This window comes from Gekko japonicus, unplaced genomic scaffold (genome assembly GCF_001447785.1).
Source record: "Gekko japonicus isolate JY-2015 unplaced genomic scaffold, Gekko_japonicus_V1.1 scaffold342, whole genome shotgun sequence".
NCBI classification, from domain to species: Eukaryota; Metazoa; Chordata; class Lepidosauria; order Squamata; family Gekkonidae; genus Gekko; species Gekko japonicus.
Window position 1 is genome coordinate 648,469 of NW_015169785.1, and position 22,066 is coordinate 670,534.

Consider the following 22,066-nt stretch of genomic DNA (forward strand, 5'->3'; position numbering starts at 1 on the left):
CCCCACTTGGCTCTTTGGAGCCCGGCCGCGCCTCCCTCCCTCCCGGCGCCGCAGGACCAGGAACTGGCCACTCGCCCCGGCCAAGCCGGGACTTCAGGGCCTCCGCAGCGCCCCCTGCCGGCCCGGAGGCTCCGAGCGGAGGAGTCCGCTGTGGAGAAGCCCGAGGGGGAGAATGGTGGGTGGCAGCAGGCTCCAGCCCAGCCCATCGTGATCGAGGCCGGCTCAAGCAGGAAGCCGGGGCAAAGCGGGGGCTCTACGGGAAGCACCAGGCAGGCTTCAGGCTAAGCCCACCTGAGCTGGGTCGGAGGTGCCCCCCAGTGCGGAGTCAAGAGGCATTCATGGAAGTGTGGTGTAGCGAAGTCAAAAGAAATGGTGCCTGGATGTTCCTTTTCAAATTGAACTACCTTTCCAGTTTATTCTCCCGCAGACTGCAGATGAAAGGCGAGGACTACCTTCAAAGTAGTCTTCATCAGCACGACTAGCTCTGTTTTTAAGAACAAGCCCGTTTGATGCAGCATCTGCCTTAGACAAGGTGGTACCCCGTGCAAAAGGGAAATAATTTGGAAGACGAGCCTACTTTGGAAATCCTGGGTCACTTATGCTTTGCTTCAGATCTGCTTTTAGATTTCTGCTTCGACCTACAACCGTAATCCTACTGCAAAAATAATAATTGAAGTATTTTCAAATTAAGAGGTACACTTTAAATTCTCCAGCCAAAGCAAAGTAAGAAGTTATCCATCCCTCCATAGAAGAGAGACATTTGGTTCTCAATACCATCATTGCCAATGTTTGGTGTAGTGGTTAAGTGCGCGGACTCTAATCTGGGAGAACCGAGTTTGATTCCCCAACTCCTCCACTTGCACCTGCTGGGTGACCTTGGGCAAGCCATAATTCTGGCACAGCTGTTCTTGAAAAAGAGCAGTTTCTGTCAGAGCTCTCTCAGCCCCACCTACCTCACAGGGTGTCTGTTGTGGGGAGGGGAAGGGGTTTGTAAGCCGCTCTGAGACTTCTTTGGGTAGTGAAGGGTGGGGCATAAATCTAATCTCTTCTTCTTCCTTTCAAAACTACCTTAACCACGTAGAAAAATTCTGAAATGATAGGCTGTTAGCTAAAGAGAATCTCCTTGTCTGGAAGCTATATAACTTTAAATGCAAAGTGCTGGGTCCAGAAGTTTATTCTGTTAATGCCTAAATTTTGAATATGCCAGGTTAATATACTACCAGCTGATAAACAATGGGTGAGCATGGGTGCCATATGGCTTGAAAATGGACCAAAGCATCGAACCAGAACCTTTTAAAAAACCTGGGTTTCAATATGATATGTTAAGTCACTATGTTTAACATTTCCTTGCTGAGATTCAGTAGGCATTTTTTGGTTTAGACCCATTTAGGGTCATAAAGAAGTTTGTTTTATTATTATTTTAATCCAGGTCAGCAGGCTTTGCTATAATGGGTGACTTTAGCTCACTTGCTCCCTGCACCACAGCACTTTGGTATGGTCTGTGTTTATGGCACATGATAGCCTGACTAAACTGTAGTCTGTTGGAGTGTTAAGAGTTGCCACTTGTTGAAGGAGGCATAAACTAGATTTATGGGTACCAGCTTCAGCAGAATCTGTAGGCCTGGGCCCACTGCCAGGAGACAGCACACCATGCCTGCATCTGTAGCAGCTGACTGGGGCTTTCCCACCCAGACTGCAAAGAGGCAATTTGCTGGTGCAGGTGAAAGGACAACTTCCTCCTCCTGCTTTGGACTTTCTAGGCAATGCTGAAGAACCAGAGCTTTCCCTCTGTCGTTGCTGCTAAAGGGTGACGCGTGGATGCATGTGACCTTTCTGAAAACAATGTGTAGGCATATGTAGAAGTGTGTGGGCTGCGTCTATTATGTCATTATGTCTGAAAGAAAGCAGGTGACCAACTGGGAGTTGCAGTCATATCTAAATATGGGATGACATTCCACCACACGACAATTCACACACCTCCCACATAGGTGAAGGGTAAAAAGCCCTGACCTGGATAGCCCAGGCTGGTCTGATCTCCTCAGATCTCAGAAGCCAAGCACCCCCAAGAGACCACCAAGGAATTCTGGGGTTGCTATGCAGAGGAAGGCAATGGCAAACCGCCTCTGTTGGTCTCTTGCCTCGAAAACCCTACAGCAGTGGTGGCGAACCTATGGCACGGGTGCCAGGGGTGGCCCCCAGAGCCCTCTCTGTGGGCACGCGTGCCATTGCCCCAGCCAGGCCCAGACCATCATTAAAGTGTCGAATTCTATGCCAAATAATTTTAAGTAAATGAAAGCATTTGTGATTGCTTTCCTTACTATGTTTGGATCATCTTAAGTGAATGTATGAGTTGTTTTTTCTAAAGTAAAACCTCAGTATTCAGGTTAAATTGCCGTGTTGGCACTTTGCGATAAATAAGTGGGTTTTGGGTCACAGTTTGGGCACTCGGTCTCTAAAAGGTTCGCCATCACTGCCCTACAGGGTCACCATAAATCAACTGTGACCAGATGGCAATTTACACACACACACAATTCCAGAGTTTCAAATATGAAACTGGCAATTTGACCCATGAGAGAAAGCATACAGTTGTGAGACATTTCTGCAATAACATGCTGCCTAAATTTAGTTTACCACATAGTCTATAGGTTAAAGGAAGCCCTCATTCAAAGGATCTGAACACAATTACAAAACTCTAAAGTGAAAATGGTCAAGGTCATGTTAAGGCTCAGCTGCTTTAGTGATCATGAGGTATGGCTGGCTAGCATAATGTTCAGATTGTTTCATAATTTTGAAAATTCTGCCCCATATTCTAGTACCCCAAATCTTTAGGAAATATAATAGAATTCCCCATTATAGCGTTTTTAGCTTTTAAAATGTTATCAAGTAAGCCCTGCATAAGCCTTGTTTAATCTTAATATCATCAAGCCATGTTTGTTCAGAGGAACTCGCCGGTTCTTAAAATGAGGCATCCATGATATCCAATGGCATTGTAGAGCTGCAGAAAAAAGGACCATCTTTATTATGAACACAGAAATTGGGAGCTGTCTACTTCAGTACCGTGTGCTTCATTATACCTCCTCGCAAGAATCCAAAACTAGCTACTTTAACTAATGGGTTATATTGCCTGTTGATTTCATAATGCTATATTAAATGGACTTCAAACTAGACAAGAGAGCATGAAAAGATAGCAGGTGTCATTCAAGAGGTGATTACATTCCTGAATTGTTTGCTTACATTCAAGTAGAATGCCCATAATCTCCCAGGATGTCATTACAGAAAGGAATTTTTTTTAGGACAAACCCCAACATATCCACCCTACCCCGTGTGTCTTTGTGGACAGAGAGAATAAAGGAACATGTACAGTGTCTGAGTCACCCTTTAGTCCTGAGTAACCGTTACTCCAAAGGAAGTATATAGTACTGTTAGCTTTTGTTAATGGAGCCTGAAATGGCATAATGCTGGGCTGGATCTCTTCTTCTCGGTGCTTCCATAGATGTCATAGGCCAAGAAGCTCATCACTAAAGCACTAGCAGCTACAGTAGGTACTGGACTATGGGCTTCCCAAGTATTTTAAACTGCACCTCTTCCACGGTCACCTGAAGTCAGTGGCAATAAAGGCACCAGAACATCCTACTCCTGCACATTTTCTGAGGGTTTGTTACATTGTAGGATGGCTCTGACGGAATTACAGGAAGGAGCTGCAGTTAAGAGCAACCACAAGGTGGCAGCACATTTTAAAACATAAGCCGAGCCCAGAGTTTATGAAGTCACTTTTTTAAAAAAAGTTTGCTCTTCTTGCAAACTTCCCCTTCTCAACAATCCAAATTCCCACTGCTGTTCTCATGCATCACTCCCCATGTGTTGTGGTTCAGGCCTGACCTACACGTGTCTTGCTATCTCAGCTGAAAGCCTTTCCTAAATACATTGAACAAAGGATTTTATTAGTTGGAAACTATGCTACTATAAATGGTCTCCGTTGAGGGCCAGCCATACTATTCGGCTGACAAAGTAAGCAGACTTGCCCAGCTGAAAAAACATTTATTTTGTTATTGGGAAACAAAATGAAACATGGGAGGAGGAAGGTAGACAAAGCAAAGGTCTCAATTAAGTCGAACAAAATACACACACAGGAAAAACGATCAAGTAGAGAATGATGCAGATTAAGGTGCCGCTGCTGCTCCTAAACCCACCCTTTTAAAAACAAAGTAAACCTAAAACAGGGAAGGAAGAAGAGAAAGCCTCTCCCTAAAGTATCCCAGCTGATTGTGCCACCCGGGACTTGCCAGGTCACAAACAGCCGCTCCCAGGCAGCAATAGGAGGAGGGAGAGAGCTGGGAATTTCCCCAGCCCAGCAAAGTAAGTGTTGAATGTAAGCAACGCCTGTTCCTTTGTCTGCTGACCCAAAATGCTTCACTCATCCGCTGCAACAAGTCTAGAGAGAGAGAGAGAGGAAGAGTGTACAGTACAGTCTCTTGGTAGAGCACAGTAACCTTCAACATGGAAATCAATACTGGACTCAGTGATTCTGCATCTCCTCACTTTGCTGGTCCCTATTTCCAAACCACTCTGTTGAAATTTCTTGGAACAGGTGGCTTTGCGGCCACTCATCCTACAATTTAGGAGAGAGAGAGAAGCAAGAGGAATGGATTACTCACAGGCTGTCAAGTCCCAGAAAAAGTTCTTTTCAAATGTGAAGAGGACGCAGGAAGCTGTTTCAATGACATAAGCTTCTCCCACTAGGATTGCAAAAGAGGCGAGAGCCTTCTTGTGACACAGCTATTAAAAAGCTACTTTTCAACATGAAGACGAGCAGTACTCCAGGAGGGGAGCCAATATCCCCTGATGAAGTGGGACAGATCCTGGCGTTTCCTTATTTCAGGAGCTAAGCTCCAACTGCAAGCAGGAATTCAGTCTGCCAGCATTTCTTCGCCTGGGGGACGTATGGCATTTATAGTGCAGCAATTAAATAGAGAAGTTGGCACTTCAGGATAAACTAGCAAACCTGAACAGAACTGAAACAGAGCAGCATATCTCCCTGAGTCTGACCCCCCAAAATAACAATTATTCCCAGGCAGAAGTGGTGAATGGCACATTTCTCTCTCCATGAACTCAGCCTTCAAGGTCTCTTCAAGTTCTGCATCTTCTGGGCAGAACTAAAGGCAAGCTCCTGTCCTGGTGATGTTCGCAGTGGGGTCTCTTCCACGGGAGGCAGCAGGTAGGCTAAAGTGAAAGAAAGGGCTATTGTGCAGCCCTCAACACCACAGACATACAAGCCAGAATAACAATGCAGACTACAGTGGCCACTGAAGGAAATGCATGAGACCTAAGCAATAGCAGCTAGGTCAGGAAACTCTTCTTGTATCTGAAAAACAAACACCATCAGCTGTATTGACTTGAGACCGACAAATTCCTATCGTAGGCTTCTGAGGGAAGCAGAGCTCATTTGCCATCTCTATTCACTGCACAGTCTAAGGGGGAGGGGGGAGGAATCAAGACACCTCTCCAGAATCTCTGGCCTTTGGGCCAAAGCAGGTAAAGCAAACGTAGGCCTGTCTGAGCCTGTGTCCTTCAAAAGGGAGGCAATTCCCTTTCATCTTCCAGGCAATAATGTACAAGGAGCAGAGTTCCTCCAGCAGCAGCTCCCACAGTCCAGTGCACTATCAAGAAGTGTCTGAAGGAGGCACAAAGCCAGTCAGACTCTGCTACAAGCGGATTTATTTTCTGGGAGCCAGCTCTGGTCTGGTCCACCTGTAGCAGCAGTGTTCTGGTCTTCCATCTCCCAAAAAACTGAGGACCTAATTCAAGCCTTAAGATGCTCAACTGGAGCACACCACAGGCTTCCCAGAGATCTTCAGGTCATCAAAGGGCAGGAGAGTAAGTATCTGTGAATGGAAAGGAGAAGAGAATGACAAGATTGGTACTGAAACAGCCCCCCAAAACATGCTAACACACTCATATTACTGTTTCAAATTCACAATGGAAGGACAGAACACAACAGCACAACATTGAAGTGCAGATCTCTCATGTTAGCATAGTACATTCCATGCCCAAGTGGGCATTATCACCAAGTCACTAGCCATAGCTACACATATGGAAGGAAATTACATGGCAGTAATTCCAGAAGAGTAACTGTGGCTGCGGTCACACGCAACATTAGCCACGCAAGAGATACGGAAGACAAGCGGAGTTTCCGGTCGCGATCTCACCAGCACATCTGGGAAGCGTAGTGCTTCCGTGGCACAACTGAGGCTTCCTGCCGAAAAAGCGCAGGAAACTGCGGGGCAAGGGCGGGCGTCTGATCGCGTTTCTGGTGGTATCCGGCGCCCGCCCATGTCCCCTTGCGGAAAAGGTTTTTTTTTCCCCCACGTCTCCGTGGATGCGCACACGCACCCAACGGAGCATGCGCATTCGTAGTGTACACAAAAAAAGAAAACCAGTTCGCCGCGCCGCGCGCTTCTTCATTGCGCGCAGGCGTGTGTTGTGATCGGCACCTCTCCCTTGCCATGGAACCTCCACAGTACCTCCACAGAACCTCCACAGTAGGTCTGATCGCTTTACTGCATGTTAGTTTGCCCCGGGGCAAACAGCCACACTTCTCCTCTGCAGTTTCCTGCCCGTGTGGCAGGGGCCTGTGTTGGTCTGTTGCAGCAAAAACGTTGTTCCAGCACAAGCTTTTGCAGACTAAGCAGAACCACTGCACAGCATCTGACAAAAGCCCAGGTGTAGTTCGTGAAAGCTTCTGGTGGAACAAAGAAGTCTTTGAGGTGCCACTAAACTCCTGCCTACATGGAAGGAGCTTTCTGGGATACCATATATTTTTTCTGATAATGTGGTATCCCATTCCCCAGTACCTACTTTTTGATAATCAGGTATCCCTAGTTAATGTGCCTACACATTTATGTGAGACTTGGGGACTGCCATGTGCAGGAAAAAAACTTTAATTTCAGCCTGATACAAGTACATGCCTATATCTCAAGGACTGGATTCATTGTTACCCCAAATACTCTATAGAGCTGGCTCTCAGTTTCCTTGGGTCACTAACATGGTGCCTCCGAGACCTAGGGATTCTCCAGTTGCCTGCACTGGGTAATTTAGTCGTTTTCTCAAATTCAAACACATTGATTAAACAATCATCACAACAGGAGATATTAATCCCGGTCCTAGCTGCAAGGAGTGCCAATATGATTCATCACATTTGTATCCTTCCTTTCCTTGAAGAAGCTCAAAGGGTTATTCTAGGTTGTTATCCTCAAAGTATCCCTGTGAGGTAGGTCCTCCACAGAGAGAATGACTGGCCCAAGGTCACCCAGTGAACGTCAACGAGTGAATGAGGATCTGTCCCCAGGTCTCCATGGCCACATTCCCTGTACTGAGCCACGTTTCAGGAGTGAGAGGGAAAGAACCTGCTCAGGGGCGTAGCCAGAAAATATTAGTTGGGGGGGGCATTGTGAAATCCTGTGGGGCAGGAGGGTGGGGGAGGGAGAGAGACAAGGGTCTTAAGGAGCGGGAGGCACGCCCGAGGGAGGAGGAGGTGGGCTCCTGGGCAGGAGCCCGGTGGAGCAGGACCCGCTGCGCAAGTACAGCCTGGTGGCCAGCAGCAGCACTTAGTCGCTCAGCTGGAGCCCCCTGAGTGCCACCCACAAGGCGGCAGCCGAGGTAACCACTGAGGTGTTAAAAGCAGCAAACAGCAGCTAGCAAAGCATGGCAGTGGACCCCCCCCCCGGGGGGGGAGTCAGCCATGCCTGGCTGGTCTTCCTCCAGCCTCCCTTGGCAGAGGGAGAATGATGCAACCACCCCCCGGCCTCCCTGGCTTCCAGGGCAGGAAAATAAGGCACGGGAGGGGAGACACTGTGGTGCTGCTACGGCTGCAAGCCCAGTCCCCGCTGGCCCGGGCGCCAGGAGCCCAAGGCGAGCAGTTCACACCACAGAGCTGCCGGTCCTGATCAGTGATCTCCTCCCGCAGAAAGGTGGTGCCTGCCTAGCAGGGGCAGTGGGAGTTGTGAGGCATGTGCCCCTATGTGCCCACTGTGGCTACGCACATGAACCTGTTCCTCAGGCATGTTTGTCTGTGCATTAGCAAGTACAGATTAAGGTGATGGTGGCTTTTGAAATGTGTGGAAATGCAGGATTCGGTTCCATATCAAGGTCTACATTTTCTTTATTATAGTCCTGTTTTACCACTGAATTGTGAAAGCAAGAATAGACCGTTATTGGGTAAAAATTGTTGCCTAATTCTGACCTGACCCCCAGGTAGCTCTGATTTGCTTATATTCATCCACAGTAAGGAAAAGAGGGCAGTTGCCAAACTGCTCCACTGACGCAGATCAGAACGTCTGTGATCTGCCCACACTGAAGGAGCTACAAGTGGTGCCACGGCAGACGCAAGAGTGGCAGCAATGAGGCAGACCAGCCAGTTTAGCAGCTCCTCCCTGCTGGATAAATGCAAGGATAGCAGACTCAGCAGAACTGGAATCTGGCAATCACAGATACACAAAGGGCAGCACGGACCGAAGGGCAACTGAACTCCCTTCACAGCTAGAACTTAAATTCTCATTTATGGAGTGCCTTCTGTTGGCAGACACAAGCCTCTGAAGAACTGCTACACACAGCTTGTATCCCTGCCTTTCTTCCAGATCCAGGGTGTTTCCGCATGCACAAGGGCCACAGAGTGTTTCCGCATGCACAAGGGCCAGCTAAAAATTAACTACTGGATCTAACCTGTAAATTTCTAAATGTGCAAGGCATTTTTCCGATTGGGTCAAAACCGCAATTAAGTGCTACAGATGGCTAGATCATGTGCTATTGTACAACAGTGCTAAACATGTTTTCCTTTTGCAAGATCCAGGACACTGATCTCTGCCCATCCTAATCAGCTTCTTTCTACAGGTCCCCATGTAGTAGCAGCTGCCGCCAGCCGCTAAGCCAAACTCACATCGTCGTTGCCATCAGCCAGGTCCTGGGCGGTCTCGTCCTCCATGTTCCGCAGCAAGGTGTCTGCCCCCGAGTGACAGAGGATGGCAGCAATGGCAGCGTCCTTCCTGCCTACGGCCAGGTGAAGTGGGGTGCAGCCATTGTACATCCGAGCATCAACCTGGGCTCCCATTTGCAGAAGGTGCTTCACAGACATCTCGTCATGGTTCTCCACCGCTAAGTGAAGTGGTGTCTTTCCACTTGTACCATCCTGGAAGCAAGGAGAGCAGAATGACAGCTGATCATACACTCTATTCAGTCTCTCAATCAGAAGGGGTTTGAGTATCTCCGTACCAACATATATGTAAACTGTGGATGTCTGGCGGGAAACACACTGTCATGGGAATTCCTGACCAAACTCATTAAATGGTCTGCCCCTGGAGCTGCGAGGCTGCCCTACGACATCTTTTTGTTCTTGTTCAGTCGCACAGTCAAGTCCGACTCTTCGCGACCCCATGGACCAGATCACGCCAGGCCTTCCGGTCTTCCGCCGTCCTCTGAAGTTTGCTCAACTTCATGTTTGTTGCATCTATGACACTGACTAACCATCTCATCCTTTGCCTTCTACAACCTACCATTGTTTTTCAATACACCAATGTAATGGGATCTACACCAGGCTATTTATGATCTGGTCAAATTAAATCCAATTTTTTTCCCTAGAAAAGCTGTACTATGTGACTTGGAACAATTTATACAGATCAAGTGGCTTTGTGCATGTTAGTTTGCATAGAAGTTTTCTGATTCTGACTGGACAGGCATAGGAACAAGGAGCTATGCAAAGTTCCAGCCCATTAAGCCCTGCTCAACCCAGTTTCTGCACCTTGAAAATTTACCAGCCATTGCCCACACATTTTCAGTATTAATCTTCATAGACACAATGGGCAGAAACTTTTTTTAAAAGTTAGTGCCGAAAGTTTTCAGCATGCTGACATTTATACATTCAACACAACACCAAATCCTGTACATGTGTCACAAAAGTACAGTACAAATGTTGCCCTGCCATATACAGGATATGGAGCTCTGCCAACTACCCCTTGGGTTCAGCCATACCTGAACATTTATGTCAGCTCCACTCTTCACCAACAGTGCCATCAGCTGCAGATTTCCTTTTAAGGTGCTGATGTGCAGGCAGGTCAAGCCTAAAGAACAAGACAAACCAGGGAGTTGTTAGTGTTTGAGCAGGACTACTCTCTGTGTGGACATACCCTGATCAAACTCTGCTCCTTTCTCACCTTGCCAGTTCTGGAGCTGCAGATTTTGTATGGTTCTCCTGGACTCCAAGGGCTTGCCAAAGACTGGCTCCAGCAGCAGCTGGGCACACTCCAGACTCTGCTGCTCACAGGCCAAGTGTAGTGGGGTGTTTCCGTTGCGGTCTTGTAATGCTGTGTTCACCCCTCTCAAAACTAATTCTTGCACTACATTAGACTGCTCCAGGTACACAGACAGGTGTAGCGGGGTCTACACACAGTGGGGGGAAAAGCAGTTTAGAAGGTAGAAAGAAACAGGGACAGAAATACATTTGTGGGTTTTCTGTGACTGCACCACAAAAGTACAGAATTTGCTAATGGATGCCAAATTCAGCATCCTGGTAGTCTCAAATTTCATGTAAAGAAAGCATGTGAACAATGTCTAGTAAGTCTCAGAAGCCAGAGATAAGAGGCTTTAGTAGAGTGCGCATTTAGTTCAGGGTCATGGCATCAGTTTTCTGCACTGCTTCATGGTCCTTTTCCTGACTAGCAGAAAAATCAAAGGAAAACATAGGTATTTCACTTCATTTTTCCTGGCAAAATTCAGATTATTTTGGTGAAGATACCCCCCCCCCCTTAAGTAACAGATCATACAAAGCTCTGATCAAAGTCAGGGACAGGTGCCAGTTTTCTGTATAACTCTTTGACTGACTGGCAAGGGACGTTGTAATTCCTGCACAACACCTAGCAATTTCAGGCACCTTATAAATATTCTGATCCAGTAATGGGAAAGCGCACAGTTGGAGGCGGGAGTCCACGTGTTCTGCTGAAACATGCCTAGACACAGATGCAAGCGACCCTCTGCCAACAAGTTGGATGAGTCTTTCGGCTCAGAGGAAGCGATGCATCCTCATTTAGACCACCACGTGGCATGCAGCTAAAGCTCAGTTGGCCCAATCACAGCAACTAGGCCCAGACCACAGATATGAGAAGCAGTGAAACACATCTCGAGGAAAGCCTCCCAGATCAGCAGGATAACAGTTCTATGTGCACTCCTTGTTTGACAAGATGGCAGCAAGAAGCACAAGGAACATGTTTATATAGTCCCTCAAAGAAACACTAGCTTGCTGACCTACATCTTCACCATCTAGCAGAGCCTTTTTTCTTTCACTCAAGTAGAAGAAGCAGTGAGGCCACACATACACACGCACACATGCACACACCTGGAATAAGTCATTCTGGATCTCCAAGACCTCCATTGGCAAATGGGCAATGCAGCAGAGTGCTATAGAAGGCATGCAGTGGATGACTGCCAGGTGCAGTAGCCTGTAAGGAGGGGAAAAGGCATTAGTCTGTGGTGCAGCATCCAAGTAATATCAACCCTACTATTCTTAAAAACACTTAAAAAAACACAACACACCTGAAGAACAATTCATTCATTCATTCAACTTTCTATCCCGCTCACCCCCCTAAGGGGCTCTGAGCGGCTTACAATTCTAAATTCCGAACAATCCTAATCTAGGGCCACATGTAAGTTGGGAAGGTGAAATTCCTACCAGGCACCCTTGTTCTGTAGCAGATCTTCTTCCTTGCGAGGGCAAGTCTTTACCTAGCCCCTCGTTTGTACATCTCCATTGGAACAGGTCATTAACACAGTTGCTTGGAACTCAATTAGACTTCCACATACAAACAGTAGTTATGCCTCTTCCTGAGCAGTTTTGCATCCTGACACTTTTTCACAGGATGGGCAGGACCAGCACACACTCTATGTGGCAAAGGGATTTGCCGCTTGCAGTTAGCCAACCATGCACCTGCAAACGTTCTGAGGGCAAAATTAATAGCAGCCGATGTCCCACGAGCTTAATACAGACCTATCCTCGCATGCCAATCATAATTCTGCCAGGACTCAAATTTTGGAATCTATGCCAAAGGTGGACCCAGAAGGAAAGCCAGGACCAATTTTGATTTCTTCTTAAGAACAGGAGACTTCTGCTTTCCTAGAGCAAGGCAAGCAAACCTCGAGGCCCAAATCTTCACTAACCCTAGTCCAACCAGGACTGGCAAGAGGAGAAGATGGCACCACTGAATCATTTCGGAAGGGAAACAACTGAGCCACCGACCAAGGCACAGTAATAGCTGCATTCTAGGATTCAGAGCTTATTCCGACACCCCTCTCAGCACACAACAGCTGTGGTTATCTCAGTGGCCATCTTCTTGCTTTCAATGTGCCACTGAAGCACTCAAAAGTTGCAGCCGAGCTCTGATCGTGTGTTAAAAGCCCATCTATGCTGACTTCAGCCTGTAGTATTGGCTTCCATATAAAAGCCCCCAGTGAGTAGGGCCTAGAATTTCAGATCTCTCAATCAGGATTTCTGACACAGGATAAAGAGCAGAAAGCAAGGTCCAGACGGCAAAATCACCCCCACAATGCCCAAGTACCTGCTGTCTACTAAAGGGAGGGTTCCCAGCCTACAGGCAGGGCCTGGAATTCTCCAAAAAGTACTAGTCTCCAAACTACAAAGATTAATTGCCCTGGAGAAAATGACAGCTTCAAAGGGCAAACTGTATGGTATACCATAGATTCTAGGTAGAATCCCTCCCCAAATTCTCCCCTCCACAGGCATCATCCCCAAATCCCCAGGCATTTTCCAGGATGGAGTTGGCAACTGTAGAGGCAAACACAAGTGCTCTCAACAGCCTTGGGATTAAAAAGTAGGCAAATTAATACGGATATACTGATATACAAATAAAGCCTCATTTTACAGGCGTTTCTACACAATTAAGGATTCACCTTAATAAGATTATTAAATCCATTTTGTATCCATAATCCTGAAGGAACACTATAATTTCTTTACGTTCCCCCTCTAATTTCAAGCCACCATTCAAAAAAATCAACTACAGCCACAGTGGAAGCAAATTCAAGTCACAGGAGCTTTGATGCAAGACATGAAACATTATATTGAACATTCACCAAGGACAAAAAAAGATAACTTCCTAATTGTCATGGCTGTGGAAGTTAATGTTCTACATGTGCACTAGAGGCTTTGTAAAGGAAGGGGAGAAATAGCTCAATTAAAAAAAAAAAAGGATTTCCATATAATATTGAAAATGGGGACTCATTGGCTGCCCTCCTCATTGGCTGTTCCCTTGCTCGAAAGCCAGTCGAATCCGACTCTAGGGTTGCGGTGCTCATCTCTGTTTCAAAGCCGAAGAGCCAGCGCTGTCCGAAGACGTTTCCGTGGTCATGTGGCCGGCATGGCTAAACACCAAGGCGCACGGAACGCTGTTACCTCCCCACCGAAGTGGTCCCTATTTATCTACTTGCAATTTCTTGCTTTCGAACTGCTAGGTTGGCAGGAGCTGGAACTAGAGACGGGAGCTCACTCCGTCATGCGGCACACTCGGGTCTCGAACTGCTGAACTACTGACCTTCCACAGCCTGCAGTTCAGTGTCTTAACCACTTGAGCCATCGCAGCTGGTAGGGGTCTCTAATTGCCAAGTCATTCAAAATTACAATTAATTTTAAAACAAGTCTTTAAACTCGGAGAATCCTTGAAACAGGACATTATGAACCACTTCTACATCCCATGTCTGTCTATAAAGGGGATTTCCAAGGAAGCAAAAGGAAGGGATGTGGGAGGCAGTACTGACAGGCCTTGGAAAGAAGGGGATGGTGGGAAAGGAGAACTCTGAACACAGGCCCACCACTGCCCAAGGCTCTATAACACAGATCAGGGCTGTTGCTACAGGAAGTTGTGGCCCCATGAGCGATTTGGAAACTTTTACCCAGGCCACTGAAATCATAACAGCAAAACTTCATAGCACAGAGATCTGCACACTCCTGCAGCCCAGACAGAAGAGTGTCTGTGGCTCAGCAAGCAGGCTAGGCCCTACTAGGGGAAGCCCGAGGTCACATGGGCATGGGGAATTTCCCTACCCATCAAAGCAGTGGCCACCCACAGTTGCCTCAGCAACAGGTGGGGGAGGGCCAAGGAACCTCAGGCACAGCTGCCACAGCCAGCACAAGCCGCTGAACACAGTTTAACTCTGCTAGGCCAAGGCAGACGGGGAAACGCATTCAACTAGGGAGAAGCAGGCTGGGCTGTTCCTGGGGCCCGTTTTCACTGTCTGGTCCCTTTGTTTCTATAGGGCCGCATCATACATATCTCTTACCTGGGTGTTCCACTGAATTCAACCATCTAGGGTTTACTAGCCCTGACCTGGACGGCCCAGGTTAGCCTGACCTCATCAGATCTCGGAAGCTAAGCAGAGGTAACCCTAGCAAGTATGTCGATGGAAGACCTCCAAGGAAGTCCAGGGTCGCTGTGCAGAGGCAGGCAATGGCAAACGACCTCTGAATGTCCCTTGCCTTGAAAAGTCTATGGGGTGGCCATAAGTCAGCTGTGACTTGATGGCACTTTCCACCACCACCAGGTTTTACTGGCATGTAGTTGTCACCAGGGCTCTTTTTGTAGAAAAAGCTCAGCAGGAGCTCATTAGCATAATAGGCCACACCCAACAGCATATTAGGCCACACCCCATGCCTTCCCTTGGCTTGCCCGGGCAATTTCCCCCCCTTGAAGGGAAGGGAAGGCAGTTTAAACCCCCTTAGCGTGCCCGCCTCGGAGTCGCCGGGTGGGGGGTCACTCTCCAGGCCTTCCCTCTGTAGCCAGGCACACAGAGGTTTTGGCTGTAGTGAGCATGGCCAACTCTGAAGCCAGCCGGAACTCCGTTCCTGTGCGTTCCTGCCCAAAAATAGCCCTGGTTGTCACCTTTTTTACTGGTCCAGCTCCTATGCTTTCAAGGGGGACATTCAGCAGGTGAAGCATTCTGGTTGGCACGGAGATGGAAGTGGTGGGAAGGTTTACCCATTAAATGTCTGTGTATTCAGCTGATGTTGAAGACACAGGAGCACAGTCAGGTTTTTGGTTTTGTTTTGGTTTTTTTTGCTTTTTTAAAGTTAGCAACCCTGCTTCTGAATAAGCACTTCAAAACTGGGCTGCATAGTGTGGTTAAAGTATAATGTCGGGGGGGGGTCTGCCCCTCTAGCTGTTTGTACAATATAGTGTTAACCGACTTTTGGTACGTATCGTGTAAAATGCTGCGAGTTGATTCTCTTTGTAGGAGCTGCATAAAAACTACACAGATCCATGGAGGTCTTCCTGAAACTGGAGCCAGCAAGCATGATAACAGTAGAGAGATTTATGTTAATGGGGGGGGGGATCGGGGACAAAATTTCCATGGATATATTTGTCCTATCTGTGCTCCTCCCTGCCTTTATAGCTCTGTTCTTCATTCAAATTATAATGCTGACCAGAGTACTTGTAAACGTGAAACCTCCAGCTCTGAGCTGGAGGCATCCAATTGTGAGGCATCCTTCTGCTGTTGAAAGGAGTTCGCCTGTGTGCTGGTCAGTTTCACCTTCATTATAGACCTCTTAAGGAAGGTCGATTGCCCTAAACCAGTTTTGCAAACTACATTACAAAAGTCCCTACACCACACAAGGCCACCTGCCTACCCTTTCCTACATTTCTCATTTGACAGTCTTTCAGAAAATATAGGAAAAGGATTACTATTTACCCCCCCCCAAAAAAAAACCCAACACCTTCTCCAGGGTCATTCTCAAACACTACCAGGCAAGTCACTGTTTACAAACCCACCCCAAACAAACTGCTCAATGCAAACCATTTTAAAAGCCACAGCTCAGCTTTCCTTAAAGAATTTGCAAACCTCACAGTAGGACTTTGCAAGACCTTAGGATAAGAAGGATCTAGTTGCTCAGAAACAGTACATCCCTAGCTAGCTCCTGAATTGGCTCCTCCCCCAGCGAGCAAGCACAAAAGCCTAGACAACAACCTACACAGTTGGTGACGTCTTAGATTTCTTGTTGAACTTGAAAGCATGGTGATATAAAATACCTTATTTTATATAATATTCCTAAATATATCATCAACTGGGATAGGTTTATCTTTAATTTTCTTATGATGGCTGCAGCAGTGACCAAGAGGCAGAAGACTCAAATTTATGATAGGAACTTAAAATTCACAATGGCCAGTAGTTTCCAAGAGGTAACTGTGACTTGAGAGACGTTTTGCTTCCTGAGTTGTATAAACTTTTTAAAAAACCCTTCTGTCACACCTGGTCATACAGGTTTGGCATATTTTTTTAAGCAGCGCCAAAACCCTGCAAACCTGCTTAACAGAGGTGAACACAGGATCTGTAGATACAAGTAGTGATGCCTCTTTTAAATTGCCTTAAATCCTCTTTAAGAAAGCCTGTATCCACCCAAAATCTCCAGGTTGGAAAGAATGGGCTACAATAACAACAGTAGCTGTTTCATTTACCAAAAAAATGGACCGGAAACCTAAACATTGAGACTATAGAAAAAGCTTTCATTTTAGAGTCATTATCATGTAGACAGATCTAACATTTCATTTCAGATGTTTTCCTCCTGGTTTATCCCTTCTGAGCGTCAAGCAAGCCTATGTGCAGCATTACCAAGAGGTTGCATTACCAAAGAACTATCATTTAAAGGCACTGCATTAGGGCATTCTTAGCCAGATGAAAAACCAAACAATATGCTACATGGTACTTGCACCTGGGAGTTTTGGCAAAGGTTGCCAGGGAAAGTCTCATATTCCATTGACAGCTGCTTCCACATCCCTCTTATACTAGTAACCCTGCCAGTGCCAGAGTACTATGTTTCACATGCTTTCAGGAAGCCGTGGGTTCTCCCCACATGCACAGTTTGTCAACTTATCTTTGCCAATCTTCCACACCCTATGCATTCTGATGTGGCTACAGGTGTATCCCTGCTCTCCAGCAACTGTGCTGCAGATAAGGGCTCTCAAGGGCAGGGACTTTCCAAGACAGTTTGCAGTGAACTTTCAACCACTGTTGCTTTTATCTGCCAGAGTTAAGCACAGCTGTCAGGACAGAGAGGCCGCTGTGCGAAAAATACAGAATTCTATGGATCTCCTGTCAAGCCACTCCCCCTAAGAACTCCTCAAGACAAAACTATCTGTATGTACTAATGTAAAAGAAAATTGTTACAAAATGATGTATAGATGGTACATGACACCTAAGAAAATAGCAAATATGAACCAGAATATGTCTAGCAAATGTTGGAAATGTAAAAAACATGAGGGCTCATTTTATCACATGTGGTGGACATGCGATAAAGCTAGGGACTTTTGGACAAAAGTCCACAGTGAAATGCAAAAGATTCTAAAATGTTCTTTTGAGAAAACGCCCGAAATTCTGCTCTTAGGTTTAAAAATGGAAGAACTGAATGTAACAAAAAAGACATTGTTCTGGTATTTGATAACAACGGCAAGAATGACATATGCCCAATATTGGAAGCAAGAAAAAATACCAGATCTGGAAGAATGGATACAAAAAGTTCTGTTCATGGCTGAGATGGACAAAATAATCAAAAAGTTGAACAATAAAGAAGACCAAGAATTTTTTGAAGAATGGAATGACTTTAAGATATATTTAGAAAAGAACTGGGACGTGAGACAAAATTTACTATGTTTAGAACAATACTAAGTATTTGATGTTATCCTGAATCTATCTATGTGGGACATAAGGGAAGTGCATTGCGGGAAGCCTTTCGGGGGAGGGAGGGAAAAGGGAACATTTAATCAATTGATAAAAAGATGTAAAATGTGACAATAATGGAAAATAAAAAGTCTTTTGACCTAAAAAAGAACTCCTCAAGACAGCTAGCCATGGCAAATATTTTCATTGCAGGGGAAGGCCCAACCTTCAGAAGCTTCAAGATGATGTAGATACCTAGCAGCTTCAGCAAACAGAAATATTTTATCCAAATATTCACTCTATTGGCCTTACTCAAAGGGTACCTTTTCAGAGGTGAAAGCTGTTTCATCATGCTCCAATCCCAACCCACTAAAGGATGTACAAAAACAAGCAACCATGTTAGAATTTTTGAGCTATAGACATATTACCAGAGGACTGTGGGACCAAATCACATGGAGCAGCTCCACGTGCAATGTATAAAATGCATCCACATTAAGATGTTGCAGTCCTTTGCTAGCTACAAGCTAAAGTAATGCAACAAAGCTACACCCACACATTTTCAGTTGTGAGGTTTTTTCCAGATAGAAATGTCCCAGATCCATCAGCTGAGGGAGTATATGCCATTAAGTCCCATATCACAGACACCACAGAGGCTTATTATACACATTCCACAGCTACACTGCACAAGCACAGAATTAGTATCTTGAGAATCTAAGCTTCCATTAAAAACCAAAAAGCTGGTTTCTAGCCCTTATGGCTAAAAACAAGTCTGAAAATGAAGAGGAAATGCCTGATAGATCTGTAAAGGAGAGGGACATGCAGAGGGAAGAGCAAGGTCCAGGATATGGTGTAGAGGCACACAAGGCAGCCTTCTTGCTAAAGCTAAGCTTGAGTCTGGTTGATGCCTGGATAGTAGGCCTCCTTAGATCTGCATGTTCCATGATGGAAGAAAGAGGATCAGGACACAGAGCAGCCAAGGAGGAGCCACTTCTACATTACAAATAAATGCATGGACATTTTGCATGTGGAGTGTATTCAGATCACATAATCCACTTCTACAAGCTTTTGTTCTGTTGCTGAAGAATACACGTGGTTCTTTGATGTAGAGTGTGCACATGATTCATGGGAGAAGTCACTACAAAGCCTGATATGCATTTACACTGCAAAGGAGCAGAGATATTTTGGTGCTGAAGTGGGAAGTCCCTGATCATGTACATCATGAGGCCAGGTGAGGAAGAAGACCCAGCTGCTGTTTACTGGGCCAGTGCCTGGATTCTGTACTGTTCTCTGCCTGAGTTACTTTACAGAACTACCAAGTGTACACCTACAAGGGAATAACCATGCTTTTGAGCAGTTAAAGCTCTGAACAGCACCCTCTCCCAAACTCAAAGCAGTTGGGGGGAGGGGACCAAAAAAGGTTCAGTTCTTAAAATTGGGTCTCACCTACTAGATGAGAGTCTCTTATATAGCTCCACTCCCCCTTCCCTTCCTGTCTCCTCTACCTAGCAGTGAGCTACCCACCCCGGAGGCAATCCAACAGTAAATACGAAATTAATAAAATAAAAGTGCAAAACACACATCATCATTCCACATTTCTTTTCCTGTAAGCCACATATAATGGCACCAACTCAAAGTAGTAATGGGAACATGTGAAAGAATATGTGAATGCTCCATCCATCGGCTGCATTCAGAAATCATGATAAACCTTGGTTGATCAAATCCTAGTTAAGTGGCAGCATCTGAATGTAGACAGCCCCAACAACACATGATCAACTGGTTTACAGCAAACCAGGATTTCAGAACAGAGTTTTAAAACCATGGTTTGTACCCACAGATTGTTGAACAGTACTGCTCGTTAACCACCCAGGCAAAAAAAAAAAAAATGGCAATACAACCAGAGAAGCAGAACAAATCAAAGAAATCCTTCCACTCACCCAGTGTCCTTTATTCTGCTTTTTTCTAGCAAAGGAGGTGGGGCATGTGGGTAATTGAATTGTTGACCCAGCATTTGGAAGCATCAACAATTCAAGTAAAGGGAGGAAATTCCTACAAAAAGGAAGAAAGGAGGGTGGGGAAGGAAATATTGTTGGAATCAAGGATTCAAACAAACAACCTCCTGAAGAATGTAGACGAGGGGAATTCCATATCTGTCCCATGTAGACTCTTTAAACTGCCCCAATTAATCTTTTACAAAGAACTGACACTGACCAGCAATAACCTTTGCAATAGCTCTGTTTTAGCACACCCCTAATCAACAGCTCCCTCCTTGCTATTCCAGCTCTCCTTCAGCCCTACTGCAGAATCTTGCCAACACACACTTTACTAATCAATGACATCAGATGGCCTTATATTAGCCATGGGGTGGGGATGAATTATTGTAGAGTTCAGGCGTCCAAACACTAAAGTGTGGAAGCTATGTTAGCCCCAAGGTCAAGTGGCCAGGGGGCAAATTAGCCCTTTAATATACTGGGGAAAGTTCCTCCTGTCCTGTTGCCCTGGAGGTCTTCCTGATGGCCAGGAGCAAACAAAGCTGCGCTCCAGCAGCATCAGGTCCCACTCAACTCCGATTTGCCCAGTAGCAGGAAAATCTCATTGGTCTAAACTTCCTTGGTTACCACTGGGAACAGAGATGCACAGCCAGATGCCAACGGCAGCTTGGGAGGATGCAATGTGTAATGTATTGAAACGTTTACATGAATCACCTCATAGGACTCCCATGTTAAGCTTCGAGCCAAACCAGGGCTCCACTGAACGAACTTCCTATTGGTCGCTCTGCAACAGCGACCAATCAGAACTGTGCCTTGTCCCTGCGAGGGAAAGACTTCCATTGGTTCTTAAACTAGCAATCTCATTGGTTGTTATTTGTAAATAGGCGTGGCTACATTAGCCCGGTTATGTTTAAAAGGAGCATAGCTCCCACTGTTTGCTGTTCTGGTTTCTTACTGAGTTGAGTGCTTGTTCGTTACTTCCAATAAAGCTGAATCACTTGCTGAATCACTCTAAGAGTCCTTTGTTAGCGCGATCTAACAATTGGCGACAAGGATGGGATGTTAGAGCAGGTAGGCAGCCCTGCGGACATCCACACTTCGGACTCGGAAGAAAGCGAGCAGAGCACAGCAGCCGATCCGGCGGAGGCGCCACCAGCTCCGGTGCCCAAGTCTCCCACGATGGCTGGAAGCCAGAAGTTCAAGTGCTTCGAACCTTCCTCAGAAGACTGGGACTCCTACCTATCCAGGTTCGAGTTCCATCTGGAGACACACGACATTACAGACGAGGCCAAGAAACGGGCGTGCCTCCTGAGTTCCTGCGGGAAGGGAACCTTCGACATAGCCAGGTCGTTGATGGCCCCAACGGATATGAAAACTGTCTCCTACGCTGACATCACAGAGAAGCTTAAGGCCCATTTTTCTTTCCAAATTCTTTAGGTTCATGAACAATGAAAATGCAGATGTTAATTCCTGTGTAAGAAGAGACAAAGGCCTAGCAAAATTCTTTTTGGGAGTCATGTACTGCTAGCTGTTTGGAAAGTTACAGGAATAGAGGGGAGAAAAAGACTATGATTTATTTATGAAATTAATTGTATAAATGGGTTAAAATTTTCTGAACCATTTATTTTTTTTCTCACAACAGACTGCAGAGCCTGTGGACGGCGTGGTCATCTGGCCAGAGTCTGCAGATCGGCACGGAAGGATCCCTCACCTACCAGCAGGTCGGCACAAAGGAATACCCCCGCAAATTCCCGAAGCAGCAAGCAGCGTTTCCCGGCATCGGAAGCAAGCTGCCAGACTACAACGACCCGGACAAGCGCATCGGCTGTAAACCGCACCAGTTGCCAAGGGAAGATCACCGTGACCCCACTCCTCGACGGCAGACCATGCACTATGGAGGTGGACTCCGGCTCTTCTGTAACGGTGATTTCTGCAGCATCCTGGCAACAGCTGTTTCCGACCAGAAGCAGACGGCGGCTCCAGCCTGCGGAGACCAGAGTGTCCGACTTCCAGGGCAACCGGATTCCCCTGGCCGGAAGAGACACTGTACATGTTGAGTATAAGGGGAAATGTGTTAAACTGTCATGTCTTATTGCTGAGGGAGACCGGGTCAACCTGCTGGGGTTGGACTGGTTTGAGCCATTGGGCATTGGTATTTCAGGGATTAACAAATTGCTTGAGAATAAATGGGATATGATGTATGACCTGTTCCCTGATGTGTTTGCAGAGGGTCTGGGGCGGTACAAAGGGCCCCCGGTTGCTTTTGAACTTGACCCATCTGTAAAGCCGATCAGACTGAAATATCGGAAGGTTCCAATTCCCCTCAGGCCTAAAGTAGAGAGGGAAATTGATAAACTCGTGGAACAAGGAATTTTGGA

The 22,066-nt window shown here is 46.3% G+C and overlaps 1 protein-coding gene across 1 annotated transcript in view; it reads right to left on the reverse strand.

Moving 5' to 3' along the window:
* Positions 1-5,415: 5,415 nt before the first annotated feature.
* The window catches only part of NFKBIE (nuclear factor of kappa light polypeptide gene enhancer in B-cells inhibitor, epsilon), a 30,559-nt gene continuing 13,908 nt past the window's right edge, over positions 5,416-22,066 (reverse strand). Inside the window, exons 2-6 of the mRNA XM_015416924.1 lie at positions 11,381-11,483; positions 10,203-10,428; positions 10,021-10,109; positions 8,933-9,181; positions 5,416-5,882 (exon numbers count right to left, since the gene is read on the reverse strand). Of these exons, the coding sequence (XP_015272410.1) occupies positions 5,817-5,882; positions 8,933-9,181; positions 10,021-10,109; positions 10,203-10,428; positions 11,381-11,483 (733 nt within the window). The 3' untranslated portion in view covers positions 5,416-5,816. The remainder of the gene's footprint in view (positions 5,883-8,932; positions 9,182-10,020; positions 10,110-10,202; positions 10,429-11,380; positions 11,484-22,066) is intronic.